Consider the following 19,253-nt stretch of genomic DNA (forward strand, 5'->3'; position numbering starts at 1 on the left):
ATTGTTAGAAATAAGTGCTTGGTCCATATTTTTTTAACGCTTGATACATTTTACTTGTAAGACCTATTTAGGAAAAATACTTCATTGTTGGAAAATAATCGGTTTTTCAGCATTCATTTTGAAAAGAATTGGCCTAAAGAAACTCACGCAAAACACACCTTCTATTAAATATAAATACAGCTGTATTTTTTTCTGTTAAGTCGTGAGTAAGCTACATTGAGGAAAATCTTAACAATATCCTTTTGTACGTCTTTAAACAACAAAATGAATATCATTTATTAAACGTAGATAATAAAACATGCTTAATTTAAAATTGATTTTTTTCTTTTTAATTTATGTAGATTTCATTTTATTGTTATTATTGCTATTAATCTGTATTTTCTATAATAATGTCATAGCATGAGTACTTTTAATTGTATTGAATCTATTTTGATAAGAACATGTTCTATTTCTGTCATGTTTTATTTTTTATCGAATTGATATTTATAAAACGAGGATATGCAACTTTGTAATGAGTTTTATCGAATAACACTGTCTATAATTATTTAAGGGAAGTTTTAATCAAAATTTCATGGATTTTCAATTGTTTAAAGTTTTTTTTTTTTAATATGAAAGTGCCATGATATTTTTAGAATTGCATTGATTTAATAAAGTATTACTAAAATGGTAATAAGGATTAAAATTCTCTTTAGAATTATTGTTTTAATTACTTTTTAATAAGTAAAACAACCTCCATTGTGTAAAAGAGAAGCTATTTAAAGCTCATAATCTTCTTATTGTAGCAGGGGAAAAAAATCTGTTATCTTTAAACGTTAATTAAATGTGTTATTTCAATATTAAAAAAGATTAAGCAAAAAAAAAAAAAAAATTCCATGAAATAGTAATTAAAACATTTTTTAAATATTTATAGATAGTTTTATTAGATATTCTATATTTTTCTTTGATTTTCATATTTTATTCTTATTTTTTGTAACTCATTTTTTTTATTTTATACTTCCTTTTATATTCTGAAATATTAGTGACGGAATGCCTTCTTTTAAATTGTTCGTTATATTTTCTTTCTTATTAAGAAAAAGATATTCGCCTTCTATTCCTTTTTTACGACTATTATTTTTAATATAATATTTACTTTTTAAGATTCAAAGAACTATTATAAATCTTCATTCTGTGAAAAATGGAGACGAATGATCTTTAACCGCACTTTAAAAGTCGATTTAGAATAAGTAGGAAACATAAAAGCAGGGTTAAACGTGAGGTCAAAACATATCTGTTTATGTTATCCTTTATTATGCTTGAATCTCAAGGTGTAATATCCTATTTTAAATTAGAAAATTCGTAAACATTTATACATGTAATAAACAGCCTTTAATCGCTTCTATTAAACCTGATTCTATTCATGTTTTTAAAGACGGAATTTTGCAATTCTTCCAAAACCTACTTGTTCTAGATGAATAATTTTATATTTTATTGTTATCATATCTTCAGAGCTTATTTATCCTTTAATCGTTATTTAAATTAAATTTTGAATCATTTCTGGTAGCGCTATCTGATAACAAATTCAAAAAAACAAAAGATGAAATTAAAGTTTAAAGAAATAATAAATTAAATAAAAATTAATTAGGAAGCTAATAAAATTGCGTTTTAAAAACTTTTTCTAATTTAATTATTTTCTACTATCAGTCAGACTATAATAGGGACCGGATTACTTACCTATTACTAGTTACTAATATTACTTACCTGTTTTCAAAAAGAAGATTTATCCTTAAAAATCAATTATGTTGACTCCCAATTTGGATAAAGGACAATTAACAATTGGTGAATGATATAGAAGTCATTTCTATTTTTGATCAATGATGAACGTACTCGATAAATATTATCATGGTTGACAGACTGTTTCATTTACAACACGAGTGAAAAACATTAAAAATAAAAACCCTATTTTATTAATAAGACAAGTCTAGATTATGTATATTTGATATAAATATTATTAAATACATTTAAATAACATTTAATGCATGTATTTAATTTATATTCAATGTTTAAGGTTTTTCTCGCATGATATTCATTTTTGGCACAATGGCTTTATTTTTTTTCAATGCTTATAACCTTTTATGATTTTCTTTTAATCTGCTTGTTTTATTTTAAAATATCTCCTATTTTTCAACACATTAATTATAAATTCTTAAACTGTTTTATTAATTTATATAGATATAAATATATTAGCTTTTCGTACATTTCATGATTCAGTGTTAAAATATTAAGGAGCTTCGTATTCAATTTTTCTCAAACTCACTACCAGATGGCGGTTCTTGCGATGAATGAAAACTAAATGAAATTAAACTACTATCAGATAAGAAATAAAAATATTTAATAAAAACACCCCTTTTAAAAATATCCAAATATTGTGTTTCCGTCGGGAACGCACCAATGTATTGAATTACAAGATTCAAGTACATCAAGAAGTGAGTGAAAAATAGACTTCAAAATTCTTTGTGTAGAAGCAGGAAGCAAGTCGATAGTGAAAACGTGTCAATTAATAAAATAAGACGGTATCAATTCTACTGGCCGGAATTATTCCATTTAGAATAATGACGGTCAAAGTAATTTTTCTTAACAGTTGATTTCCACAGTAGTTTTTCTTTAATTGCTAAGGATTTTTTCTTTTTTTTATTGCTAATAATTCAATTATTTTTATTTATACTTGTTATCAAACAATTAAATACAAACACAAAGATTGCAGATAAAACAATGATTTAACGCTATCAAAATCCTGTTTTTATTTTTAAAAGCGAATTCTAGAAGACAGAGCATGTTGCCAATCACAAAATAGTAAACGATAATTATTTATGAAACCAGCTGGAGCGGTTTCCCCAACACTTTCTTGCATATTCTCTAATAAGGATGTTATCCCAGTAAATGCCTCCCATGGAATTGGCGTAACATTAGTTACGAAATATTAACTTTTGGCATGAATTTAGCATTTTTACTGAATCTATCGTGCCATCCTTGGCGCGTCATTTGGCGATTAATCCCTGGCATGCAAATAATAGTATCCGAAAGTCGAATTTGTGTTTTAGACACGTTTTCTTCAAATTATTGAAACGAAAATTTGACACAAAGCTGCATTTAGTCAGTAGAACCATACCAAATTTGATATATTTAAGTCAATTCGTTTTTGAATTATCGAATTATTATGCAGACCGACAGACGGTCAATCTTTTGTTGAATTCGTTTTAAAATTTGATAGTGTCTAACACTCATTCGTCTTCATCCATCCTGCTCTCTTCTTTTTGTAAATATCATGTTAACTTAAACAGCCGAAGAGACAGACTTCCTTTGAGCGGATTGCTTAAACCTTGATAGAAATATGCAAATTTGGTGTAAAGACCTTATACCGAATTTTATCCACCTGGTTGAAATCGTTTTTGTGTTATCTTTGTCACAGACAGACAAACGGACAATTTTCCAAAAATGAGTTTTTCGAACCCAGGAAGGCCTAAAACGCGGTCATTCGTCAAAATCTCCAGTTTGAATTTTTGGACGATTATTATACTTTCTTTATACTACATATTCGAAAAAATAAAAAGGTAATGTTTACAGAAAAAATCATGATTCAACGCAACCGAAGTTCTGATTTTATTTTTAAAAACGAATTCTAAACAAAAACTTGGCATATTGCCAATCACAAAAGAGGCAAACAATAATTATTTAGAAAAAAAAATGACACAAAAAATTATTATTTATAAAAGCAATGCATAAAATAAAAATAGAAAGTCAAATCACTTTTGTTGGTTTTAAAAGCCAATATTACTCCATCGGTTATTAAGATTAAATTACCACAATTCTTCATCCAAAATACATTTCGGATGCGAATTCGTCGGCCAACATATTGACATAACGATTCTTATATTTACTCAATGGCTCCAATATCTTTCTTTAGTAACCGGTTGGGTAGCTTCGAGCTAGAATCATTATTTAGCAAGGAGTAATTACCCAAGGATTTTTTTGTTGATGTTCACTTTTCTGAATGTTTACGCAATCTTTTCCAAAGTCAAAAGGTAATTGATACTTAGATATATTTTGATATCCGTGCTAATGCGTTAACATTAGTGTCAAAAGATAATCCATAATACTTTCCAACATAATCTTTCTGCAAATCTATTCAGCTTCGGCATATCGGGGCCAAACGGACCTTCACTGAGTTAATTGAGTTAAAGCTTCTCTAAAAAAAGAAATCCAAGGATTTACCCGCCGTTCATTTCGGTCTATTGAGGGCACTGGGACCACCTTCGACCCCCGGGTTCGTAAGGCGAAAGTACTCAAGGGATTTTCCTCCAAAACATCACGCACTCAGAAATCGTTTGTTTTCCTTGACACCCCCATATCACGTGGCTGGCTTGTCAGGTTTGAAAACAGCGGCTACTGATTAGATTCGGGAAGCGATTAATGGAGAGCAATTATAACCGGATTTCCGTAATTTATGTTCTTTTTTTTACAATGAATGAATAACTAATTGAAATTTGGCTAACACTCTCAACAAGAATCGTGACATCATCGTGAAAGGTGGATTGGAAAGTTTAAAGTCAATGGAACGCGATTGATTGTTACATGAAATATACAAAGAGAGAGAAGTTCAAAGAATTCGATCCTGATATTTTGATGGACCACCAGCTTCTGGTCACCTTGAGTCCGAAAAACACATTTCTGGAACTATGTCTCTCCGACTATATGCAAATACGATAACTCAAAAATGACTTGCGCTAGACAGTTGAAATTCGATATATGGTTTTAACACAAAATTTTTGGATTTCTATCTAATTTTGAAAGAAATCCATTCCGATGAAATCTGTCTGTCCAGTTATCCGAGCAAAAGTCAACACGTTGACAACAAAACGAAGAGAGCTAAATGGATAAAATTTGGTACACTAAGTTAACATCTTAAATGTAGATTCTTTTCAAATTTTGAATTGAATCTGTCAATTTGTTGCTCTGTACTTTCGCATGCACGTAAACGTAGTTACTCAAAAACATAGATTTAGGAAAATGAATTTTGTAATTAAAATCGTAAATCTGCGTCAAATTTTCGTTACAATTTATAAAAAAAAAGTATTCAAGATGCCACTTAATTTCTTTTTTCACGGAAAAGCACAAAATATTCATATGCAAAACTGACTATAAAGATATTAGCATTCCTGTTGTTCCCAGCCTTCAGCTTGTTACTTTTCGGTTATCATCGCCATATAGAGAGAAGAATCGGATATGTATTTGAAATAGTGTTTCATTCCATTGACCGCTTAGATCCAAAATTTGGCAAAGATATTAAAATTTCATTTGCCATGTTTGTTGTACATTTTATTCATTGTTTCATGCGTTTTAGTCAGTCTCCAAATGGAAACTTCAGCGGATATCCAAATAGTCAAATTAGGCAGCAGCCAAGGGCTGCGGCGCTGAAACCTGACCACAAGCAGGTTATTTAAAATTCTTCATTTTCCTTGCAGTCAAAAAATTAGTATAAATAAATAATAAAATATTAGATAAAAGATTATATCATAATAACATTTTATCAAATTCAGATAATAATCATGTCCCTATACCTGTCATTATATTCGCTTGGTTATTAGAATATTTATAATAACCGAACATTTGCTTCCATAACAGTATGCATAAACATATATACCGGACAGTATGAAGTCATAATAAATAAGTAAATACCAATTTAAATTCACAAAGTTAGTAAAATAAAAAATATATATCAACAAAAAATAAACCATTAACATGCTAAAAATATGTTAAAATTTGAGATTAAATTCACCGACTTATTAAAAACGGAGTCTCATAATTTGAATTGCTTAGACCCCAAAATATTGAAATGCGGCACTGGATAGATAATTAATTCTTTGATGGATATAGATAAAATTTGACATTGATCTTTAGCTTTTATGTGTGAAGATCATATACTAAATATTCATTTAGTTTATTGCCTGTTTAACTTACCTACCACAAATCCTGAGTGATAAACGATTTACAGGTAATCAGTCCAAAGACAGATTTGATCTAAAAATTCTATCACATCTTATATTTTGTTTATAAGGCCATAAGTCAAAAATCAGGCATCTACATCATTCTTTATTTTTACATTTGGCAAATAAATGTAAATTCGAAAATGTTTTTGTTTCGGATTAAGAAAGATATAAAATGTGACAATCCATTCAAATTTCGTTCTTAAATCCTTTGGCTATTACAATATTTTATATACAAAAGAAGTAAAAATCGACTATATCTTTGTTAGCACTAACAGCTTACATAAGATGAATCTCGACATATTAAGTTAGAAAAAATAATAATCATACATAATTTGAGATATGTGTATAATATATTTCTAGGTATTTAAATTACCTTTCATTAAAATGCAAAGTCGATTTAATTTACCGAATTCTAAATACCGACATATTCGTATACATTTAAAAAAAAAAAAAAGGAAAGGAAAGATGATCATATTGACCTAAAATATTTGTTGTTTTCGTTAAAACTAAATAAATATGCAACTAAAATTCACAAAAGCAAAATGAACTAAAATGCAAAAAATTAATATGGATTTCCAAATTAAAATTCAGTCAGTTGCAAATATTGCCATTCAGCGTTCTAATGTTTCTTAGCAATTTCATAAACTGATGGCTGGTTATTGAATATGTGATGCGCAGATCAATTCACAATGAATGTGCTTGACCAATGGTTAAAATAACTATTATTTTCCCCATACGTCAGCCCACAGTAAAACGAAGAAAACTCGAAAGTGAACTCACAAAACGCGTTTCACGATGAAGCAATGGTTATTATATCTCTTCAAATCATTTCTTTGTGGTTGAACTTTAGGAACAGATCATTACAAAAATAAAATGATAATAATGCGTACAAATTTCATTCCTTAAGCATGAAACAAAAAATTATCTTTCGTTAACTTTTGACTTTACTCTTCAAACCTCTCCAAGTTCGAAAAGCACAGAAATATTGGTGAAAAACAAATCAATACTGGTGTTCAATATATAGCAATTATACCACTTTTTATTCTTTACGGTTTTATATAGTAATATATTTATTTTGTGATGGCGGGATTTTTTAAAGCATTCTTCATTCGAATTCCAAACTCCCATTTACGCAACAATAAACAATTTTGCAATGCATTTAGATCCAGCCGACTATTATTAACACATGACGGACCACGCACGTTGTTTTTCAAGGTGCAATAATATCATTACGAGTAAAAGTGTATGGCAGTCAGGTTCTATGCGGGTATGTAATCTATGTGAATTTTAAAAAAAAGAAAGAAAGAAAATGCATACTTTATTGTACAATGGAACCTTGATTAACGAACATAATTCGTTCCCAAATCTTACTCGTAATATGAAATACTCATTAACCCTTTGAGGCACAGTGGCTTCGTTTGTGTCTACCTAGCCTTTCATTTTTTCTGGGGCCGTATGCGTGTTAAACTTCTCTACAGTGGCTTCAAATGAAACTACTCAACTTGTATGCAAAGTACGAAAAAATTAATAAATTACCATATTCATCTCCTTCTTTTGTAGTCGATTTAATTTAATCAATTTCTTGAAATTTAGTTGTTTTATGTTTTGTGCCTCAAAGGGTTGTGCGAAACAAATTTTATTTTCCATAGGAAATCAAAGTAAAATAGGGCAATGCGTTCCATTCTGAAAAAATTACGCAAACAAATTTGTAATAATGCAATTTACTACTCTTTTTTACAAGAAAATTATCTAAAGATATTTAACTTTGGCTACGATTCCATAGCTGACGAAAATGAAACACATCATTATCGTTAAATGAATCTGCACAGCGCTTAGCTACTGCCTTATCAGGCTGACGCTTCTTAACATACAATGCAATAATTTCTCATAATTTCAGCATCTTCCTTATTTCTCTGGAAGTTTCTTACTTTGTTTTGTCTATTATTTCTCCCTTTCCTGACCAAAACTTTTCAGTAGCTTTTTGCTACAACACAGAATGTGACTCCATAAGCTCTTCGATAGATCTTGTTATTTTCTGTCACCAGCTCAGCGTTGTAGTTACTATCCACCTCTAGGCCTTTTATCTTGGCCAAAAACAGACTCCTCAATTAAGGCACCACAGTCTTTCAAACCCTTCGGAATCGCATTCGACAACGTTATCCGGTCAAATTTCTTCCTTGAAAATATAAGGGTACTCTTCAAACAAGCGCTCAACATAAACTGATACAAACCAATCCAGTATGTGATGTCACGGTGTTTCCTCGCTACTCGTTTTACGAAACATTGATCGTTAAGTGAGTCACTTTCTAACTATTTTGATCGTTATATGAATTATTAATTATGCTAGGTGCTTGTTAAGCGAATTTTGATTGTATTTATTGTGGTATAACGCATGCGATGTGGAAATATACATATCCGCATTCCACCAATAGATGGCCTGTACTAAGCAAACTTTGATACTGAATGATCAAACAATAACTCATAAGTAACTCGCTTATCAGAAACCACTATTAGTGACAACTCTAAATCGCTTTGCAATCTATTAATGATCTCTACTGCAGTGTTTTTTTCAGCAAAGATCATACTGCGGATAAATATTCAGTCTCTTATTCAAAGAGCTATCTAAGTGACGAAAAATATATTCAATAACAGTAGAAAAAGTTAGGTTCTATTAGACTGGCTACATTGAGAACATTTTTCTTCGAAGAGCAGGGGATCAGATTAATAAACTGAATTTTCATTTACAACCTCTTAAGTATAATGTTTGAACCATTATACTTAACACGTTTCACAGAGGAAAATTACTAAGACGTATTGTTACTTATGGCACTTTACAAGCCCGCTGATATATCTGTCAGCTATTTAAGCGGAATGAGCGTCTCTTGTTTCTTCAGTAGCGCCAACAACGATTTAGCTACTTCATGCGTCACACTCGCTTGCACAATCCCTTTTTACAGGAGGGCACATTCACACACCTCACAAATTGAACAAAGAATGGAACAAGAACAAACATGCCCGAACCGGGACTCGAACCCGAGACGCCCAGACCACGGGGAAGACTCAATATCCCTATACAAGGACGCTAGTTTTGAGACGTAGATAAAGAATAAATTTCGAATTTCTTCAAAGAGAGAGCGGGTCTTTCATTTCTAGCTGGAATAAATGTTTAGCTTCAGAACATGTGCAAGAAAATGTCTTCATTAGAATTCAGACAATCTATATGTGCATGAATAAAATGTGAAAGAATGTGATTTTTGGCATCAAATTATTAATGTTATAAACAAAATAACATGCAAAATGGAATTTGGAGAAGGCGGAGTGAAAAATGCATGCATAAATAATTTATTTTAATGCATTAGGTCATCGATCTAATCAATTTATTGACCAACCTCCTTGTCACATTGCTCATTTGTCCGGCTTGTAATGTGGGGGAGAGGCTTGATTGACATGCTTATTTTTATAATAATGTAGAGTTCGACATCGATTAAGATCACTGAGCTAGTAAAATGGGAAATTTTCATACATGGCATCGTCAGTGTTTGCATTCATTTTCTTGTAATATTTAACTATTTTTGCTCAAACGGGAGCAATCTAAATTGTAGACGGTATTTTAATTTTTGATATTGAGAATATTCACAGAGTTATAATTTTGTAGCAACTTTTTTTATAAGTTTTTATAGCTGCTCCCCCAACCATGGAGGTATAGCTAGCGAGTGTGAGTAGCTTGGATTTTTTATGATAGAAATCAATTCCCTATCCAGAATTTGTAGTTTTTGCTCATCGTGGTTTCAGATGAGCTTTACACTTTATAGATTTTTTTCCCTTATATTTCGAATATAATTTTCATATGCGAGTCTTTTGTGTACATAATCCAAATATGCTTCCTTACACCACGGGAAAAGTTTCTTGGATCATGGAGGAGGAGGAGGTTTTTACCTCTTGTGAAATACATTGGCTGGCATATGTACGCATTCATTTCAATCCCCGATTTGATGCTAATCAAACACCTTGTGAAATACATAGGCTGACATAAGCACGCATTCATTTCCATCATCGATTTGATGCTAATCAAACCCCTTGTGAAATACATAGGCTGATATATGTACGCATTCATTTCCATCATCGATTTGGTGCTAGTCAAATGTGAAATACATAGGTCTGACATATGTACGCATTCGTTTTAATCATCGATTTGATGCTAATCAAGCACCTTGTGAAATACATAGACTGACATACGTACGCATTCACTTCAATAATCAATTTGATGCTAATCAAACTCCTTGTGAAATACATAGGCTGACATATGTACGCATTCATTTCCATCATCGATTTGATGTTAATCAAACACCTTGTGAAATACATAGGCTGACATATATACGCATTCATTTCAATCACCGATTTGATGCTAATCAAACAGATGGTTGAAATAAATTGAATTGGTGTCGATTTGATGCTAATCAAATAGATGATTGAAATGAATGGAATTGGTGTACAAGCTATAGCACTCATTGGCATACAAGGCCAACCGAATGTTAAGGTTATCCAAGGTTGCTTGTCATATCGAATAATACTAGTGAATATGCAAAACTTTAGCTGTGGAGTTTAACAGATATTCTTTAAATGCAAGGGCCTTCATTTTACCCCTGAATTATACTTGTTTCTGGTGCTCTTTGGTTAGTTGTTTCGTTAGGCTTCCTTCCCATGAATTTCTGGTCTTTAAGGGATTTAAAAAGTTAATTTCATCGAAATTGCCAGTTGTAGCATTTTGCATTCTCATGCAAAATATTGAAGCTTGAAAAAAATCAACATTTTGTACTTTCCTATTCTTACATCAGGCAATTTACTAAAAGAATACCAGCTTGAAAACATTATTGTGTTAAAAAAGTGGTGCATCTACTTTTCCCTGATTTTATTTCACCGTCATTTCTAATTCAAGATTACGTCGTTTCTAATACAAGGATTATAAAGCTACATTGTAATAATACAAATACAAATAAGTCTTGAAAATTCCATACTTCTGAAGTCTAAACTGACTTCACTTTTCAATGTAATTTTTGCTATGAAAGCCAACGCCATAATTAAAAGGATTAATGATCTTTCTAATGGTAAAAATCTGTTGAATAATTTATCGTAGAATATTTTTTTAATTGAGGGCATTAGAGTATTTTAATATAAAGTATTTGTTGCTACTTATAATTAAGAAATTGTTTTCATTTTTCTGAAAGGTTTTTCTATTGTCTTGCAGGATGTTGCGCTGGGTCGTAGTAACTATAGCCGTGGTGACGATCGGCGCCCGGGGAGATATCTTCTCTTCCACAGCTCACTTACAGAACCTTCTGCATTTGGAGCGACATCTGGTGACGACGCTGCACGACTACGTAGACAAAACGGAAGATAAATTGAATCAAGTCAAGAGGTATTTAGGAGTTTAAAAAAAATTAGAGATTCGGAATTCTTATTTGAAAGATGGTAGAAAAACAATGTTTTAAATTTGAAATTCTAAATTGCCTTCGTTTGACGTGAGAATAATAGTTTCTGAATTCTCTGCTAACGATTTTTAAATCACGTAGTTTGCAGATAGCATGTCAATGTAAAAACTTATCATGTTAAAAAAAAAAAAAAACTTTAAAATATGTTGAAGAATTTCTTAATATGAACTTGAAAGATCCAATTTATAATTTTGCGTGTAAACCATTAAAATATTTAAGTTGATCACACAGCTTTTAGAGAGTTTTATTTTTATATTTTCTTCACCCATTTGAAAAACAATATTTTTTTTTCACTAAAGTTTTTCCCACAACGATTTCATATTTTGAAAACAACAACACAAATAAAAATATTTTGACATTTTTCTTCTATCACATCATAAAAATATTCTTTGTATTATTATCATGATTTAAAATGACATGATTTAAAGTATCATAATTTAAAAAATAAATGATTTTATGAAAAATGTTTCAAATCCTCATGGTGACATTTATTGTTTTTCTCAAAACTTATTTCCCTGCTTTCCTTCTGCTGAATATAGATTGTTGACCTCAATCGTTTCTTTTCAACATTCAGCAGTAGTTGAATTTTACCTTATCTTTTACTTTATCTTTTACCTGTGCTGGCTTTACCTGTATTTTTAAAAAGATAGTTTAGGTATAAATTACATGTTAAAATTTTACTTGCATGTTTGCAACAACAAATGGATAGTTTTTTTTTTTTTTTTTTTTTTTTTTAAAGTTAAATACTGCTTGTTTGAAAGATTGGAGTTATGACTAGAAAATGTCATTTTCATCTAATAAATATGTGTGTGTGTGTATGTATGTATGTGTGCGTGCATGTGCGTGTCACGGTAAATGTAAGCTGGCAATTAAGTATTATTACCAGTGATTAATCTTAACATTGATTATGAATATTCACAGGTAATTGTACATTATCCCCAGTTTAGTATACATTATCACCGAGATGGGTATTTTATAAACTTGCTACATATTCAATGATTTATCATATTTTCTAAGGTTAGTGGAGATTATAAATAATCACTGGTAATTGAATCTAATTACCGAATTAATTACATTTACTGAAACATATGAGCCGTTTATTTGAAAATGGGGCAAGTCCATTTTTTGTTATTGCGAGATATTTAAAGGTTTACGTTTCAATAAATTTAAGAATATTGATAAGTATTAATGGATATATTTTTTGTATTTTGTGGTACCAGATAATGTAGGTTTATAATTCAATAGTATATACAGTGCTGATTAAAAAAAAAAGAGTTCCATTATAACTAAATGAATTTGCCTCACTTTCAAAATTAAAGAATTATTGCAATCATTCATTTAATTGGGAAATAATATTTCATTTGCATCAGCCTTTTTTAAGAATAAAAATAAAATACTATTTAAATTTTTATAAATATTTATTCATTTGATAAAAAGGGAAACAAAACCAAGAATATTCTAGTAGAAAATATAACAACAAACCATTCAGCTTTATTAAGAATTTCGATGTAATTATATATTTCAGCTTATACGTAGGTATAATCAATTTGAATTTTATTCAATTGAATTAATTCAATTTAATTTATGATCAATGATATTTATTTCGTTGTCACTGCACTGAATAATCGGTGATGGAAGTAAACATTATAATCGACACACAAAATTAAGATATACCTTTTATTATTTATAAAATACTGTACAACTACCAATTTTTAATATCAAAAATAGATAAATAGAAACACCCTAGATTTCAGACTTGATGTCAAATGGCCACATTTCCTTCACCATAGAGCAACCGGAGCTAAATTTTGCCGTAATATATTCGTCCAAATATATTAAGGCAATCTAAGATGGACTTGCACCACTTTCAAAATAAACAGATTTGCAATACTGTTAGAGCTAAAACTTCCATCTCCAAAATACTAGAATCTAAATATTTTTTTACTATAATTTTTTTACTCATAAAAAGATCACAACAAGTTTTATCTATAACTGCCATTATCTCCATTTTTTTCAAAAATGGACTTGCCCCACTTTCAAAATAAACGGCTCATATATACATTAAATGACTTGTAAAACATTAAAAGCTATCTAATAAATGATTTAAACGAAACTAATGCTCGGTAAATATCATAATCTAAATCTGTTAATAGACATTTAGCAGACGATTCGTTTTCAGTCGTTTTATAACTGCTACTATTTTTATTTCAATTAAAATATTATTAAAAAGTAAAAGCAAACGATTTTTTCTTTGATAAACATATTTTTTTAAATTATTTCGTTTATTTTTTTATATAATAACTGATGATCAATTGTAGACCTTCTGGAATCTGGCAATGTTTGTAAGATACGCTGTTAAGTTGAAAAAATAAACAAACCGATGAAATTCTAAAACACTTGGAGTATTATTTTAGTTTTAAGAATTTAAGATGCTCATCAAGCTATAGTTTAAAGCTTAAGAAAACGAGTAGTTTTCTAGAAAGCATGCAAAAAGTAATTTTATATATTTCAAATTAACACAAATGTATTGTACGGCATGTATTTTTTCGATATTATGTAATATTTTGAATGCTGTACAGTATTGTGAAAATACAGGATAATATAGCAGAGAATCTTAAACCATTTGGATTATTAATTAAAAATAAATATTAATGCATTTTAAATAATTTTTATTTTTACAATGTAAGTGAACACGAATAATTCTTGGCATTAAATTTAATGAATTAGAATTATATTATGAAAAAAATATAAATTGAACCACCGAAATATCTTGAACCACCTCCCAATATCTTTTCGCATTCTATTTAAAAAAGATGTTATCCCCTACCCATAACTATATAAAATTGACCTTCTGAAAGCCGTGAAGGTCAAACGAGTGGATTTTCAGAGTCACACGTGAATATTTTATACCTGGAAAGAAAACCAAATATACATTTTGGATATCATTTTTCGGCCAACGGAAAACAAAATTTGACACAGACCTATAATTGTCAACAAGATCACATGCATTTTGACTGATATGAAATTTGAATATCAATCAAATATACATTTCAACATGAGATTTTGTCTTCCTCTTTTCGAAGACCACTTCTGTTTAGATACACTACTGATTTTATGCGGGAAAAAAAATCTGAAACTGTTTCCTAAATTTTCATTACATTTTGCGTTCCTATAGATGTCGCTTTGACATTTCAGAATCTTCCAAGTGGCATTTCTTTAAATTCCATTTGGAAGTTTCCTATTTACTAGAAAATCATTTTTAAAATAATTCATTAAAACGTAAGCATTATTTCCGAGTAATTTCATTTGGTTTGAACAATTTTAAAAAAATGTCAGACATATTTCATGAATTATTTTCTCTTTTAAGCTACGCCAGCTGACTCACTTTCCCTTACGGAAAAACGCCAGCTTAGTTCCAGTGAACCCTTGCCAATCGATATCTTCATGCTGACCTGTTTGTTTACAAGCGTTTTTGTCACGCGAAGATGGATATCGCAGCTTAAGATAATGATGACATATCCAAATACAAAGATTTCAAGCTTAAGATCTGAAGTTCAGAGATGAAATTTTCCTCAAAAATTTTCCTTTTCTTCACTTGTACATACTGTATGGCGATACGATAAAACAAAGTAAGGGAGAAAACAATTATAGAATTTGCAAATAAAGCATTTGCAAATTCGATTAATTGCAAAAGCAATATGTTAATCAAAGCTTTCACATATTTTAACTGAAAAATGATTTGAAATTAAAGATAAAAACAATTCTTTGACAAAATAAAAATGTTTGATAAAAAAAAAGGAAATTCAACTTTTTAATGATAAGAATCTTCTGTGATAGAAAAAAAAAATTTAAAAATCTTTCCGCCAATGAAAGTTAAATTTATTTATTCTATTTTAATGAAATTGAAAACAGAATTTAAAATTAAAAAACTGAAATATTATTTGATAAATGTATTTAAAAATTGAAATTTCTTTTATAAATAAAGTTTATTCATTTTAAGTGGATAAACCACGGCAAATAATTGTTTATGCAGACAAAACTTTGAGATCTTTATATTCGGCACTTTACTGTCTTTACTACTAAAATTTGTATGCAAAGTTTAAAAACAAGAATAAACAACGGAATGTGGTTGATGTTTTAGAAAGAACAGGAAATCCTTTTATTTTTTAAAAAGCATACTATAATATGTTTCCGACAGTCTTGTAGTGATTTCTTTTTTTTTTCAAAAATTCATAACACGAATATGATAAAAAAAAATACGAAGAAAAATTACTAAAACACGTGATAGGGAAGATAGTATTATAAAGTAAGATAAACAAGATTGAGCTGATATGGCAAAATAATGATTAAACTGGTAATTCGCCGATAAAAATCTTACTTTTTTTTTCTTACTTTAAATTTATACATTAGTCAGGAGATTTAAAGAGCTTGTTTTAAAGCAATGAAACATTATAGGACAAATGTTATTGAATCCGGATTTCAATGGAAATTCACATAGTGAAATTTTCAAATTTGGATTTCATTAAGCTTTCATTTGATGCTCATAATATCAAAAATGATTCCTTTACTATTGAAATAATTGTTAATTTTGAATTTTATATTTTGTTCCCCAATATTGTTTTTTTTTATTAAAACTTATATTTATTTACTATTTATTAAGTAAACTTACTTTATTACTTATTAAAAGTAATTACTTTATTACTTATTAAGTAAAATTTCCTCTTTACTTTAAAACTAATTGTACTCAATCACATTATTAGAATAACTTTAGTACTGATTGTACTGACAGCTTTAAAATTTATAATTTATACAGTCAGTTTCTCCTAAAAAATAAAACTGACATATCACTTTTTATTTTATAAATGGATGAGATTGCTATCGGTTTTAATTATTTTCTAATGGTCTATATAATATCTGTTCCACAATCATTTCCGGTGATAGCTTGTTTATTCGTCAATTAAATTAGGAACTGAAAGATGATTTTAATAGAAAATCTATTAAAATGAGTTTAATTTTATGAAACAACTTTTTTGCTTTGTTATTTACAAATACAATAAACAAAACAATATTTTTTATTCTGTTTCACCGGTTGCCTATTTTGCGCGAAACTGTAATAGCAATTGCTCATGAATAGTTACGAATTACGATATCTAAAACGTAGGTGGTGCTATATGTATTCACTGTCATTTTTATATATCGTGTACATTTTCTTGTAAATTACTCATTTTTGTAAATAATTTGTGCAATAAACATATGCAATACTTGAGAGCTCTGAAGTTTTCATTTAAAAGAGAGTAAAATGATATGCAGGTCCCATGCAGGGAGTTCGATGACAATCTTGTCGGAGCACCCGTCCTTAGAGCAAAGGGCTATCTCCTTCATAATAATGACTGATAATTAAGATGACTTTTGATGGAATGTCATGAGCTAAGTAGAGTCTTGATGAAGAATGTGGAAATTTTAGTGGGATTTAGCACGAAGCTAGGCTTGTGATTGGTCAAAAGAGTGGAAGGTACCAAATGGAGCGATTCTATTGGTTGTCACTGGTGGCAAAACCCGAAGCAGTTAGCAATTCCCCTATGCATATTCATTCTCCCACATATAAGAGAATATATGTGTAGGGGAGTGACACCCCTATATATATAAGATATATCCCCCACATATATCTTGCCTGCATCAAATACTTCAAAGAAGGAAAGTGGTTCTAAAAGAAAACCATTCTTACAAGTTGCGATTTGAGGTGTAAAGAAATTCTTGCAGTTTGTTTTTCATGTGATTGAAATATTTCAATAAAATATTCTCAAACGAGCAACAGCATATAACTTCTGTATTTTCTTGGCAGGTACCTAAATCTCTTTTATGATTCTTACCAAGAGGTGCTAGAGCAGAAGCTTCCCGCTCCTGCGGACGGTGACGAAATGGTCGCCAATCCACTTCAAGCCTTTCAGCTGGTTAGGAGGCTTTCCGTCGACTGGGGTTTCATTAAGAGTGCCATGAATACAGATGACTGGCGACGTAAGCTAACGACCTCTTTATTTGGTGAAATTTAAATAATTTATTTACTAGTTAATGAATCAGGTTCAGCGATGGCAATCGCTGAAAACCTGATTCACAATGATGTGCCCAAATAAAAAGGGAATTATATTATATGTGAAGAAATTTTAATAAGAAGTTTAGTTTTACATATTTAACTCATCAATTACTTTTTTATAGTTAATTTTTAAAAAAATTGAAATCTGCTATCAAAAATTGCAAGTTATTACGAGAAAACATTATTTTTTTAAAGTCACGTGATATCAATCCGACCGAAAAACATCATGTTCTTACATGACTCATATTTCGCAATCTCCAAGATTTAGAAAAGCGATGAGTTTTGACCATCCCAAAATCAATCGAGTTCAAAAAATTTTTTTCTCTAGGCCAGAAATTTTTTTCTTGAAAAACCAATTTAAACCGGTTTTAAACAATCACGTGACTATCAGATTACGCATGTGCCGATATTTAGAAAACGATGCGTTTCCCCCCCCCCCATATCAAAATCGCTTAAGCATTATTATTATTATTATTATTATTATTATTATTTTGCTAAAATTTGGTTTTAACTGGTTTGGAATGGTCATGTGACTATTGTATTGCACAATCGCCACCTTTTAGAAAAGCGATGTTTCCCCCCCCCATCTCAAAATCATTCTAGCTGCAAAAGTTTTTTTGACAGCAAAAAGAATTATATATATAACTTTCAATAACTCCTCTCGCTGTTTCGCATTCATTCCCATTTTCTCCACTGTGTTTCTTCGAACGATAACTTCTTACAACCCTGCCATTTATTGGCAAGACAGGAGAATCAGGTATATGGCGGGCATTAGAGTAACTTTTTCTTAGAGATAAATCGCCAAATGTGATCTTTATCATAATAATATCTTTTTATAATAACCCTAAAAGCAAAAAAATGATGTCTCAAAAGCGATAAATTGCCATTTTTCAACCCGTGAATTTTGAGGCTTCAAAAACCCACAAACCAAAACAATATCATGTTTTCACATGATAATAATATTATAATTACTGTTTATGTTGAATAATACAACAATGAATGATAGCCATTGAAATTGAAACAATGATTCCAGAGCATAGGAAGGGAGTGGATGGCTTCAGCGTAGAAATTCCAGGGTTGCTAACGGATTTGGATACTTGGATGCCTCACTATGCACAAAATTTTGCCATAAGCATATATATATATATAATTATATGATGCACAGTTTCTTTACTTACAGACAGAGCAACAGCTTTCCATGTGTGGTGATCTGATAATTTTACCATATGAATTCCTCCAGGATTGAAATCGTAGCACTCTTAGTTACAATGAGCGTTATCCAGGATATGGATAGTTCTGGATTTTTATATGTCACGCCTCATAATGCTGGCTTCGTCGGAATATGTTTCATAGTACGACACACTGTTTTCTGCATATCTCTTTGAACCTCCGATAAATTTGTGACCCCTTCCCCTTACTACACCAAGATAATACATATTTGCTTTTCATGCTGATTTATAGGAATCCATTAAGCAACGAGCTATAATAACAACTCTCCAGGAATAAGAATATTGATATGAAGTCGGCAACTACACATGTGTTAATTGGAAATAGCACCATGCTATCTATCAATCATCATTAACTCACTGGGATTTAATACAACGCCACTAGAGCTAAGATCATTTCATTTGGGCTCATCTTAAATCTATA

The 19,253-nt window shown here is 30.1% G+C and overlaps 1 protein-coding gene across 2 annotated transcripts in view; it reads left to right on the forward strand.

The window, feature by feature from the left end:
- The window catches only part of LOC129957590 (prolyl 4-hydroxylase subunit alpha-2-like), a 117,160-nt gene that overhangs the window by 80,738 nt on the left and 17,169 nt on the right, over window positions 1-19,253 (forward strand). For both annotated transcript variants that reach the window (XM_056070003.1, XM_056070004.1), the window contains exons 2-3: window positions 11,269-11,439; window positions 17,355-17,527. In XM_056070003.1, the coding sequence (XP_055925978.1) occupies window positions 11,269-11,439; window positions 17,355-17,527 (344 nt within the window). The remainder of the gene's footprint in view (window positions 1-11,268; window positions 11,440-17,354; window positions 17,528-19,253) is intronic.

Source organism: Argiope bruennichi, chromosome 11 (assembly GCF_947563725.1).
Source record: "Argiope bruennichi chromosome 11, qqArgBrue1.1, whole genome shotgun sequence".
Classification (NCBI taxonomy): Eukaryota; Metazoa; Arthropoda; class Arachnida; order Araneae; family Araneidae; genus Argiope; species Argiope bruennichi.